The 13,754-nt window shown below is 37.8% G+C and overlaps 1 protein-coding gene across 5 annotated transcripts in view; it reads right to left on the bottom strand.

The window, feature by feature from the left end:
• Window positions 1-7,807: 7,807 nt before the first annotated feature.
• The window catches only part of dtnbb (dystrobrevin, beta b), a 53,380-nt gene continuing 47,433 nt past the window's right edge, over window positions 7,808-13,754 (bottom strand). For 3 of the 5 annotated variants that reach the window (XM_063008043.1, XM_063008046.1, XM_063008045.1), the window contains one exon: window positions 10,767-11,495. In XM_063008043.1, the coding sequence (XP_062864113.1) occupies window positions 11,446-11,495 (50 nt within the window). In that variant the 3' untranslated portion in view covers window positions 10,767-11,445. Of the gene's footprint in view, window positions 8,047-10,766; window positions 11,496-11,628; window positions 11,663-13,754 lie in introns of those variants that run through there. The other 2 variants (XM_063008044.1, XM_063008047.1) reach the window with 2 other exon arrangements.

The raw sequence follows: 13,754 nt of genomic DNA, 5'->3' as shown, positions 1-13,754 counted from the left end.
AGTCTGTTTGATCCTTCAAAACAAGCATTCCTTTTTAACGTTGTCTGTTACCTTAAGCCATGTCATAATGGCCTATTGTTAAATATTTTTTGCTGACAAAACTGATGTCTTAGAAGGATGAGTTGTGGAAGTCTCAAAACGTGTCTGCATAGCCATACCTAAAATACATTTCATACATATTTACACATTCTTCAAGGACATTTGACTGTGTTTTATACAGCTGTATTATTGGATTTTAGACGTTTAAACACCTACTTAACACAGTTATATCAAACATAAATGTTCTTAACACAAAACAGATCTGAATGTATTTGTAATCTAAGCAAACCACAGATGATAGATATGTGTGCTGGGTGAGCTTTTCTTTCATAACTGAGCTCTGCGCATGCCAGTAGGATAGAAGAGGGCTGGAATTGCTTATAGTCCGACAGGCTATACTCTCTGTGGGAATGACATAAATTCCACACAGCCTCTGAAATTCCTTACAAGGCCATTTTACTTACAGAAGTTGTGTGGGTTTGTGTTGAGCGTTTTGTGCTCTGCTTGGTAAAATGTCCACTAAAATGACAACATATAAGGACTATATTAAAACGTATAAATAAAAAGGTCAAGACGGTGATAGGCGTGCCTTAATGCTCCATTTATATTGACATTTTCGGCATTTAGCAGACGCTTTTATCCAAAGCGACTTACAGTACTGTGACAGTATATTCTCTAAGCAATTGAGGGTTAAGGGCCCAACAGGCAACCTGGCAATGGTGGGGCTTGAACCAGCAACCTTTGGATTACTAGTCCAGTACATTAACCACTAGGCTACACTGCCCATACACTGTTCCATACACTTGACCTTCGTAATCGAATAAATAAGTCAATAAAACAAATAAATATTATGAAAAGCAACAGGGAAGAGATTTTAAAAATAAATACCAGTGTAAGACAACCAGTCTTAGTACGGATTACTGTTAACACTACCAGGGTTCCATATAGTCGGTGCATATGAACATTTATTTTTATTCTGACTAATTAAAATCGAGTGAATACGATTTTTAAACGTATGTAAATCATAACTCCTGCTATTTTTGCCATTGGTCCAGTTGCTGAGACGTCACACTGACTTGTACTTGCTAACCATACTGACATGTACGGAAAACCGTGACCTTACGTACACTAATTCCAAACAGACAAATGCATACAGCTAGCTCCTCGACTCTAAAAATACAAAACAAATGACAAATTAGTGTAAATTAGTGTAATATTTTGCTTTTCCTGGCGGTTCTTGGACACACATGAATGAAAAGCTAACATTATATCATGGGTATGATGGGTTTGGGCTAAGGTAACGATAGCTTGTGGTGCCGGTCACCTGCCTTGTCAATTAAAAAAAAACATTAAACCCAGTAAACCCACTTTTATTCGCCTGAGAAGAGCAATTCAGATTTGTAACTAAAACCCGGTGCTAAAAGGCCTCGGTGGTTTTTATCGAGGCTTCGGTGGTCACATTGTCTGTCACCTCAGTAAGCGTGTAGTTCAAGAGCACCGAGCTCAGTAGCGTCTGAACCTCTCACATCTGCAGCAGAAGCGGGGAGGAAAAGCCGCCTCTCCCACATCTCTCTCTCTCTCTCTCTCTCTCTCTCCACACGAGCTCTCTCGCCTCACACACCTTCCCCTTCTGCTCTTAACTACCTGCACAAACGTGCTATTTCCACACAATGGGACATGATGCTATAGAACTGGTGCACAGCGTTATTTACCCGTTTTGTCAAGTCCCAGACCTGAGCCCTTTCCTCTGTACGTTTGTAGCGGACTCCGGGATCCTACTCGCGCTCCTCTCCCCGTTCTCCTCCTCCTCCTCCTCCTCCCGGCCGGCCAGCGCTTCTCCCGCGGCCCCGCGTACTGCAGAAGCCCGGCCTGTTACAGGCGCGCCGCGCGGTCCTAATGCGAGTCTAGTTCTTGTTCTATCAGCTCACGCGGGTATTTGCATTAATTTCTCATTTAATTATCACTTGTCTTATTAATAGCTTTTATCATTTATAATTCACTTAATTTACTTAATAAGTATACATTATGAATAGTCCTTACTCTGACTGTCTTTTATTACCTTATTTTCTTCTATGTAAACGTTTACATTTATACTATAAATACATATAAATACCATATATAATAAAATAATAATATAAATATAATGTAATATAAATTATATAAATATTATAATATATATATAAATTATTTCTTATTGTATTTCTTATTTATAGCTTCCTTTTTGTATAATTTATTTTATTTCCTATTCATTACTAATTTTCCAAAATGTTCCTTGTTTTACATTTGTATTTACAAATTATTGACATCTATAACTCACTTAACAATATAATAAAGACAAAAAATAGTATGTAATCCACAAATATAAAATATTACAAATTATGCAAACGAATCTTTAAATATATATATATATTTTGTTTATGCATTTTCTCTTTTTCTCCCCTTTAGTGTGTCCAATTGCCCGATTGCATCATGCTTCCTCTCCAACAATGCCGATCCCCGTGCTGACTGAGGAGAACAAAGCTAACCCACGCCCCGTCCAACACGTGGGCAGCAGCGGTATGCATTTTGTCACCTACACTTTGACGAGTGCAATGTGGATCAGCACTGTGTACAATAGAGAGACACACCCTGACAGCACTCTTTTCCCGTTTCTGTGCAGGCGCCATCAATCAGCCAGCAGAGGTCGTAATTGCATTAGTTATGAGAGTCTCTATCCGGCTTTCATATCCCACCCCTATCTGAACAACAGGTCAGTTGTTGCTCATGTGGCCAGAGACTCGATACAATGTATTCGAGATCCCAGCTCTGGTGTTCCAGCGTGTGTTTTTACTGCTGCACCACTTGAGCGGCAAATTAATCTTTATTAAAACACACTATTGTGTCTTATTAAATCATGTCTTATTATTATTATTTGGACACAGTGGCATACAAAGCTGTTGGTCCACATTTTTGGCTTTAGCTGTTACAGTCTTTGTAGGCTGTAATGAGGCTACCCAGGCTAGTATATATATATATACCCAGGCCAAAATAAGAAGCCAACTGATATTGTTGAAAAACAACCGAGGCATCACTCAGTACACTATTCCTAAAAGACATTTTGCAACCTTACAGTCTGTGGTAATTTTTTTTTTGGTTATATGCCCATATTTACTCAGCTGTTTGCAATTTGGAGCATGTGCAATGCCTGTCAAGGTTTTACCTCTACTGAGAGCCAGTCCTGCCCTAGATTACTGCCAACTTCAAGGCATTCCTGTGTACTACATGCACACACAATGTGCATGATTGCCTCTGAGAGTTTAGGTCAAGGGAACCCCCCACAGAGCAAAACAACGGTGCTCTCAATGCTTGGTGGGGTAACTTTTTTTTTTATCACTGTAGACATCACCCAGCCGACAGTGTCTATGGTAATTCCAAAGTGGCAAAGGTCAGCATCTCTGTGAAATTGCTGTAGAACCTCCTGGCAAAATGCCCACTGCATCAACAACTGTCGATCACTGTCAAACATTCGATACACATCTACATTTTTTGGGCAGAAAGCCCCACTGTACTTTGTGCCTCAGACTAGGTTAGTAAATCTTGTTCATACTTGTGCCTTCTTCCTAGCTGACTGAACCATTGTTTTACCTCACAAAAATAAATGTAACCTTAAAATACTATTTTGTTGTTACTCATAAAATGATTCAGGAAAGTATGGTCAGTACAGACAGTAAACATAATGTAATATTTAGTGCTATAAATTAATACTGTCTGCAGCTGCATTAAAGGGGACATAAAACACTAGATGTGGTTAGCATAAAAATACAAGCTGGATCCTCACTTTAAAAATCCTTACATGTTTAACTGTTAAGAATAAAAATAACAACCTTTTTAAATGACAATTTTACAGCAGGTGTTGCGCCATCTTGTCTTAGCATAGCATGTGACATCATCAAGTTGATTGTCTTGGAAAACCTACATTAGTTTACATTAGCTTTAGTTTATAAGCATTAGTTTACAAGAGCCAGAAGGCTTGTTACTGGTCAAGAAACAAATTAGCTAGCCGCTCAGGTGGCACAGCAATACGTACACTAGTACACCAAAAGTACACTAGCCCACCGGAGTTGGGGTTTTGAATACATCGTATCGAATCTCAGCTCTGCCTTCTGACTGAGCATAAACAAAGATTGGCTGTTGTTCAGGGTTAGAGGGTAAGAAAGTCGGATCATAGGTCCTCATAACTGGTGCGACTGCGGCCCCTGCTGGCTGACTGATGGCGCCTGCACAGGGCTGAGGAATAATGCTGATGGGGGTGTGGACCTCCATACACAGTGCCCGTCAAGTGTATGAACTCGACTCGTGCAGGTGAAAAAAAAAACGTGCCGGAGGGGGCGTATGTCAATTGAGAGGCGTCCTCAGTCAGCGGTGAAGGGTCGAATCAGTATAGAGGACGCAATCAGGGTAATTGGACACGACTAGATTAGAGGGGGGAAAACTGAGGTCTGACTCTGTCCACTCCCTTTGTAGTTTTGCAATAAGGTGCACATAGTTTTAAAGGTCAGCTGTGCTCACTGACATTTCACAAGCAGACATCTTCCTGTTGTGTAATCTCATGTATATTTTATTAAGTGCAAAGAATCATGTGAAAGGTATAACCACAAATGTATAATTTAGCATTTTAAAAATTATAGATAGAATTATATGTGGTTTATAGATAGTGTTGTTAGATAGGTCAGTCCTACTTATAGAAACTCTTGCTTTTCAAGTGGACTTGCTCAAACTGGCTGTGTTTCAACTTTTTGCAATATGCTTAACTGTAACAAGGAATGTTACAGTTTCCTGAACTTCCACCTACTTGACAGAACGCCACTGAAGTAACGTTTCCTTTCCAAACCCGAATTATAAAAATCATCAGCATCAGCATGTACAGTATTTCAGATTTGCATCGGATGACCAGATTTACATTTTCCTACTTTAAGCACTAACTGAAAAACACACAGCTGAATTCTAAATTTAGTGTGGGCATGCTTTTTCATTGTTCTTAAGATTAGCAATGAAATTCAGTCAAACTTTGAGGTGCTGATTTTAGAGCAGAGACTTTTAAAAGACTCTACGCAGTCTCAATGGCAATGTAAAGCTCAATTGACTGTAGATAGTGTTACTGCAGTCTTTGGTGGTTCTTCTGACCACCTAGGGTGGCAGTCAAACTACAACCCCAAATCAGAAAAAGTTGGGACAGTATGGAAATTGCGAATTAAAAAAAATGCAGTGTTCCTTACATTTACTTTGACCTTTATTGATTGCAGACAGTTTGAACTCAAGATATATCATGTTTCATTTCATTTGTTAATAAACATCCAGTCCTGCATTTTAGGTCTGCAACACATTCCAAAAAAAGTTGGGATGGGGGCAATTTAGGGCAAGTAATGAGGTAAAAAAACTAAATAATGTGATTCCAAACAGGTGATGTCAACAGGTGATTGTAATCATGGTTTGGTACAAAAGCAGCATCCAGGAAAGGCTGAGTCTTTGAAGAGCAAAGATGATCAGAGGATCTCCAGTTTATCAACAAATGTGTGAGAAAATGATTGAAATGTTAAAAAAACAATTTTCCTTAAAGAAAGATTGGAAGGAATTTGCATATTTCTCCCTCTACAGTGCATAATATCATTAAACAATTCAAGGAATCGGCAGAAATTTCAGTGCGTAAAGGCCAAGAGCGCAAGCTTAAGCTGAAAGCCTGTGATCTTTGATCCCTCAGACGGCACTGCATCAAGAACCGCCACTCAACAATAGCTGATATAACCACATGGGTGAGGGATTACTTTGGCAGATCTTTGTCAAGCACTACAATACAGAGTTACATGCACAAATGCCACTTAAAACTTTACTGTGCAAAAAAGAAGCCATACATTAACCATGTTCAGAAGTGGCATCGACTTCTCTGGGCTAGGAGGCATCTAGGATGGACCATCACACAGTGGAAAAGAGTATTGTGGTCAGATGAATCAGCATTCCAGATCTTTATTGGAAAAAATAGATGCTGTGTGCTCTGGACCAAAGACGAAAAGGACCATTCAGACTGTTATCAGCAACAAGTCCAAAAGCCAGGGTATGTCATGGTATGGGGTCGTGGCAGTGCCCTCATTTACACTTCTGAAATGAAGTTGAGCAGATGAAACATGAAATATCTCAGGTTCATCCTGTCTGCAATGAAATAAAAATTTTAATAAATGTAAGAAACTCTGTTTTTTTATTATTTGCATTTTCCATGCCGTCCCAACTTTTTCTGATTTGGGGTTGTATCTCAATTTATCCTACAAGCTGATTATAAAGTTCATCAACAAAGAACACAAGAACTCATAGTTAATTTTTCTTGGACAAAGAAAATGTGTTTTCATTATTGTCATACAAAAAGAACAGCTGCATAAATCCAAAGTGTGTGTTTATGTAAAGTTTTGACAGCTGTACAAAGGAATACTGCTTGAAGGTTGGTGGACTGATTTGGTGCACTGGTTTAGACTTGAAGCACATTTGAAGCCGACAGTATATGACAGAGCAGCTGAGACAGGTTTAGACATGTAAAGAAGACTTTACTCACTTACCAACAATGTTCTGCCTCTGTCTATCTTCTATCTAATCCAGTTTAGTGCAGCTTTGCTCATAGGCTTGGGTTTTGGCATAGTCTTGGAGGATCCCCTAAAACTTGGGCAAGCTGAGAGTGAAAGAATTGAGAATGGAAATGTATCACGAATGAAAGCGAGAGTTACTTGCACATAATATATGAACATGAAACTCTAGGTATCACCGAAAGCAGTGATACGATTTAGGATACGATTTTGTGTGTGAATTTGAGATACAGCAATCTAAGCAGTGTTTTTTTTGGCTCTGTGTACAGCCTAATACATTGAGATTTGTATATTATACCAAAATATGTCATGTTCAGTTATTGCATGCGTTCTGTCTGAATAGTTTACAGTTTGTTCACTAAGACCTTCACACTGCAGCCCTTCACACATATTCCGATCATCCCTCCCTGCAGGCACTGCCAATAATGCCTGCTAGATGGCGTCCAGCCGACCGGTGGCAATGCCGAGTTTCGAACCGGCGTGCTAGTGGAAAATCCTGCTGCGCCACCTGGGCGCGGACGTGTATTATTTAAACAGGGAATTGGCCAACCAAATGTTGTTGTTAAAATGTAATGCAACTGCACCATGAATATTGGATTGGATTGGATTTAACATCCCTTTTTGAAAGCTTCATCACAGCAGAATTTCAAAATATCAGGTAGGGCATGATGTTGCCATGCAATGAGGGCTTGATTATTCAGCACCTGTACCAGCAGCTATAAGTTTATTGGTAAAGTTTTGTTGGTAGCGTTGCTGCCAAGTAGTTGTAACGCAATGGCTGAAACAGAGTTCCTTGTCAATTCTACAACCTCTGCTGACCAGTTGAGGTGACTGCACGAGGGTGGTCTCCATACGCACTACTGCCAGACCCCGCCCCTAGCAGGTGAAAAAAAACGGTCAGAGCTGGCGTGTGACAGCCTTTGCCCTCCTTGAATGGGTGTGGTGGCAGCAATTAGAGAGAGATAAGAATGGGTAAAGACTGGGAGATAAGATTGGATGAAAATTAAGGGGGGGGGATGCTCAAATAAAAATACATAAAAAATAAAAAAATAAAATAAAAGTTCAATCATTGTCAGTATAAAAAGGAATTATTTTAGCTATAGAATTAAATGCACACATACACACAAACATGCTTTTCATGTATTTCAGCTTTAATCATTTACAAAAAAGACATATATTAGACATAAATCATGAATTTAACATTTAAAATCAAGTCTTAACATTGCAATAAACTTTAAATGAAGCAGCAAAGCACTGAAATGTAAAATGAATTTACCAAGTGAATCTCGTATCAGGTAAGAACTTCAGGTCTTACAAATAAATCATGTAGATTGAACAGAATAGAATGATTAAAGCATTAATATGTCCAGTCAGTATGACACTACAGATCCATTTTAAAAGCCTGTGGAAGAATAGTACAGCGTTATTTGACCTCAAAGTTAATGTCAGGGTTTATGCTGTTAGTGAACTTGTTCAGTAAATTCATAATCATAAGCTGATTAAACACAAACACACAGAACGAAGACATAAAGACGCACTAAAGTTGGCAAACAGTTTGGCACAAATGTAAAGGTAGAACAAGAAGTTTTCCCACAGATAAATAAAAGCATTCCTACAAAGTCACATACTAGAACTCCTATCTAAGCGCTGATTAGCGCATGTGCAGAATATTTTTTTATTTATAGAGCACTTTATACAGTACATCTAGGCACACCTACATCGTAACATAGCATTCATATTTTTAGCAAATGATAGCTCATGATCATTCCTATCCACCATTCAAGCATGATTTGGTTGGATTTGTACATACATTAACAATTACAAAGCAAATGAGTTATTGTTTTGAGATGTGATTTTTAAAGACAAAAACAGACAGCTTTTCTTATATGATGGTCATTTTTATCAGCAATAGAAATAAATTTCCTTTTAAAAATGATAATACTTGAAGCATAATGATCAACTGTCATCAAATGAGACACAAATGTTTAACAAAATAATATCCAGCCATGCTTACCAGACAGACATTTCAGCTTACACAGTGTTAAAAATTAAATTAAAACTTACTTTTCATAAAATGCATTAGACAGAATTGAAGCAGAACTACAAGCTACAAGCTTTTATGTAGAAATACAGCGATTAAATGTAAAAAGTGGATTTAATAAATTGTCTGATAGCCCACCTAAAAACTCCCACTAAGTGGTCAGTTAAATAATGTTAACATTTTACACTTTATATTACCAGGATTCAAAACAGAGCAGTAATTCTTAACTGTTTTTTGCTGGACCCAAATTTTACCTGGGCCAAAGATGTGGTTAAATTCAATAGTTCATTGTATTTGAATAAAACATTATGGCTTTGCAGAATTCAAACTTTGAAGAAAGTGAAGAATTTTAAAAGGCTAAAGGCATTGATTTAACAACCCATTCACATTAATGATCATTAATTGACAAACTTCATTTGATGCAGGCAATTTAAAGATATTTAAAGGTATTTTAACAGCTATATTCTTTATAAACCTACCTAAACAGACACCTGATTACACCTATAATGATCAATTGACCCACCAGTTGAGAAATATTGATTTAGAGCACTTAACTAATCTTAACAACTGAAAGATTTCTATTTCCATCCTTCTATACATTGTAAAATAATTAAACACTCTTCAATTGTAACCAAACTCTGGACAGAGAGAACAGACATATCTATAGTATATATCCCATAATATTCTAATGAATCAAACTGATGGACCTGAATCCTTTTATTATTCAAGTACAATATCATTTTCAAATTTTTACTGGTAAATTGCTATACTGTAAATTATTAGCAACCCAAAACCTACAGTATATGTATATAAAGAAAAAAGTATTTAACCAATTTTGTGTTGGTTTTCCTTTGTGCTTCCAGTGAATATATCCACTTCAAATTTACAAACATGACTTTCAACTGTACCAGTGATTGATGTGATGAACTATGAAATATGTATGTATAAATATAAACAAAAAAAATGTTTAAATAATACTGTTTATCAAAAAATATCATATCAATATAATTTTAAAATAATCAAAGAATTCTATCTATTTATTCCCCTATTATTTTAACTTATCTTTGTTTAGGCTTGCCAATAAATTATCCACCCTATTGTATGCTCATTAACTTGTCTCCTTTCTAGACAGTAGGAGAATAAACCTCTGCAGTAGCACAGTTATTCCCTTTATCCATAAAGTTTTTATGGTATATGTTAACCTTTGATCAGCGACCCTTGTTGGACTGACGTTAATTCTGCACTTTTATTTTGTAGCTTTGCCACTTCTCTGTAGTCCCTGAGCTCCAGTGCACTTGTTCAAAACATTACTGTGAAATAAAAATCCACTGGAAGAATTCTGCGCTTAAACAGAATATATTCTTTATATTCATTATATTTGTATTATACATCATTCTGTTATAGACTGATTTATACTTTTTAACTGTACTGCATCTTTCCTACTGTGTAGAGTAACAAAAAGTTACCAAAGTTAAAATACTGTTACTTTTGAAAATAATCACTCAAGTAAATATCTAGAGTAAGAAAGCATCTAGTACAACAAAATACTTACATGATGACGTTACACTAAATTAAATTAAATAAAAACAACAAATAAAAAAACGAAATAAATACAGCAATAGCTTTTGCATATTACACATATAATGAAGGTAAAAATCTGTAAAAGCATATGTTCATTAGCTTGTGGACATTATAGTAAACAAAACATAACTAATTCAAAGTTCATTTTACTCAAAGGGTTTAGAATTTAAAGTCATTAATATTAATAAGGCTTCTAATTTTAGACTGGCATAGCCTGAGCAAGCATTAGACACAAACCACATAAGGTGAAATCTGTTGCTTTAGTAAGCAAAGTATCACAAGCAAGCAGTAATGATAATTGTATTTTTAACTCTCTATTTACTGATTTGTGTGTTTTGATCTACCATACATAATAGGAATGCCAAGTCTATCTATTCTGTATATTTTATGGCATGGTTTGGGAAAAAGGTAGGTTAAGCATCCAAGAAACCTTCTGATTTTGCAACCAGATATGTGTCTGTATGCAGGAATTTGCAGGAAATACTTTTGACCATCTACTGCATTTTATTTGGTGTAAAATAATCAATTCAACTAAAACCAACATAGAAAAACTGGTTAAACGTAGAATTTTGATAATGATCTCTGACAAACACCTGGCTCTGTAGGACAGCTTAGACCTGGTGCTTTATCATGGTTTGACTGGACTAGCAGCAGTTTTAAAGAACATGACTGGAGTGGCTTTGAGAAGCAGTCCTTCAACCCAAAATAAATTCCACATGCAAACCAAAGACTCCTCCAAATTCGACTGGTCCAAATTTAAACTTCATGCAAAACTTAATCAACACAAAATGAGCACTAATACTACAACATTTTAATCTGAGGAGGACACATAAGGAGAAAGCTGCAGCTAGGTTTTCAGTGTTAACACCGACTACACAGTGTGACCGTTTCTGAGACTGGTAATCCATAAAGTTTGATGTGACGAAGCACAAGTAAGCCATTCCTTTGCAGGCATAATGAGATTGTTACATAATTACAACAGCTTTGTACAGATTGACATTTAGCGCTATATATTTATATATTTATATTCTCCTTAGTAGGTAGATACAGCTTGCTCTCAGTAAAATGTGATGAAGTGTTCGTTTCACATAGTGAAACCTGGCTGGGAAGAGCATGCATTACTCTATGTTCTAATACCAGGAAGGGCTTCGCTGTTGTTGCTTCTCGCCGTCCGGACATCTAGAATGAGGGGGTGGAGTGCCTGTTCCCATAATGCCTCTGTGCTGACACTGGACAAAACACAGACTAAGGTTAGAGGTTGGGAGTGATTTCTGTGCAAGAACATTCTAGACTCAGGCTTTGCTGAGTCGAATGTGTGTGCAGAAAGTACAACGATCAGGTGTTTTTATTAGTCGTACTTACATGTAATATTCCATACTCTTTTATTCAGACTCAGCTAGAAGACAGACAGAAAGGAAAGCTAAAACACATCTCATGCACTAACCCTTGAATGGATGTGAATGACCTGGAAGCTTAATAACAGAGATCTTCCATTACATGGTATTATAGCTGATGTAGTTTTCAAGTCGAAAACTTAATTTTGCTAATACTATATGCAGGGCTGGGTAATATAGTATTTATGATTACTGAATATAGTATTTATAGCACTGATTACTCTGTTCTTACTGTATTCAGTAGCATTTCGTTAAAATACACAAACACGTGTAATGTATTTAAAATGCATTTTTAAAAGGAACATATGTGCTTTATTAAAGGGCTAAGAAAGTACTATATATATATATATATATATACAGTGTATCACAAAAGTGAGTACACCCCTCACATTTCTGCAAATATTTTATTATATCTTTTCATGGGACAACACTATAGACATGAAACTTGGATATAACTTAGAGTAGTCAGTGTACAACTTGTATAGCAGTGTAGATTTACTGTCTTCTGAAAATAACTCAACACACAGCCATTAATGTCTAAATGGCTGGCAACATAAGTGAGTACACCCCACAGTGAACATGTCCAAATTGTGCCCAAAGTGTCAATATTTTGTGTGACCACCATTATTATCCAGCACTGCCTTAACCCTCCTGGGCATGGAATTCACCAGAGCTGCACAGGTTGCTACTGGAATCCTCTTCCACTCCTCCATGATGACATCACGGAGCTGGTGGATGTTAGACACCTTGAACTCCTCCACCTTCCACTTGAGGATGCGCCACAGGTGCTCGATTGGGTTTAGTCCATCACCTTTACCTTCAGCTTCCTCAGCAAGGCAGTTGTCATCTTGGAGGTTGTGTTTGGGGTCGTTATCCTGTTGGAAAACTGCCATGAGGCCCAGTTTTCGAAGGGAGGGGATCATGCTCTGTTTCAGAATGTCACAGTACATGTTGGAATTCATGTTTCCCTCAATGAACCGCAGCTCCCCAGTGCCAGCAACACTCATGCAGCCCAAGACCATGATGCTACCACCACCATGCTTGACTGTAGGCAAGATACAGTTGTCTTGGTACTTCTCACCAGGGCGCCGCCACACATGCTGGACACCATCTGAGCCAAACAAGTTTATCTTGGTCTCGTCAGACCACAGGGCATTCCAGTAATCCATGTTCTTGGACTGCTTGTCTTCAACAAACTGTTTGCGGGCTTTCTTGTGCGTCAGCTTCCTTCTGGGATGACGACCATGCAGACCGAGTTGATGCAGTGTGCGGCGTATGGTCTGAGCACTGACAGGCTGACCTCCCACGTCTTCAACCTCTGCAGCAATGCTGGCAGCACTCATGTGTCTATTTTTTAAAGCCAACCTCTGGATATGACGCCGAACACGTGGACTCAACTTCTTTGGTCGACCCTGGCGAAGCCTGTTCCGAGTGGAACCTGTCCTGGAAAACCGCTGTATGACCTTGGCCACCATGCTGTAGCTCAGTTTCAGGGTGTTAGCAATCTTCTTATAGCCCAGGCCATCTTTGTGGAGAGCAACAATTCTATTTCTCACATCCTCAGAGAGTTCTTTGCCATGAGGTGCCATGTTGAATATCCAGTGGCCAGTATGAGAGAATTGTACCCAAAACACCAAATTTAACAGCCCTGCTCCCCATTTACACCTGGGACCTTGACACATGACACCAGGGAGGGACAACGACACATTTGGGCACAATTTGGACATGTTCACTGTGGGGTGTACTCACTTATGTTGCCAGCTATTTAGACATTAATGGCTGTGTGTTGAGTTATTTTCAGAAGACAGTAAATCTACACTGCTATACAAGCTGTACACTGACTACTCTAAGTTATATCCAAGTTTCATGTCTATAGTGTTGTCCCATGAAAAGATATAATGAAATATTTGCAGAAATGTGAGGGGTGTACTCACTTTTGTGATACACTGTATATATACATACACATACTTATATGCATAAAGCTTATACATACTTATGATATATACGTATAGCATAAAGCATATAGCTTGTAGCCATATATAGTGTATATGTATGTTTGGAAAAAAAAAAAAAAAGTATATACACTGATCAGCC

This window comes from Trichomycterus rosablanca, chromosome 13 (assembly GCF_030014385.1).
Source record: "Trichomycterus rosablanca isolate fTriRos1 chromosome 13, fTriRos1.hap1, whole genome shotgun sequence".
Taxonomy (NCBI): Eukaryota; Metazoa; Chordata; class Actinopteri; order Siluriformes; family Trichomycteridae; genus Trichomycterus; species Trichomycterus rosablanca.
This window is presented reverse-complemented; position numbering and strand designations above follow the sequence as displayed.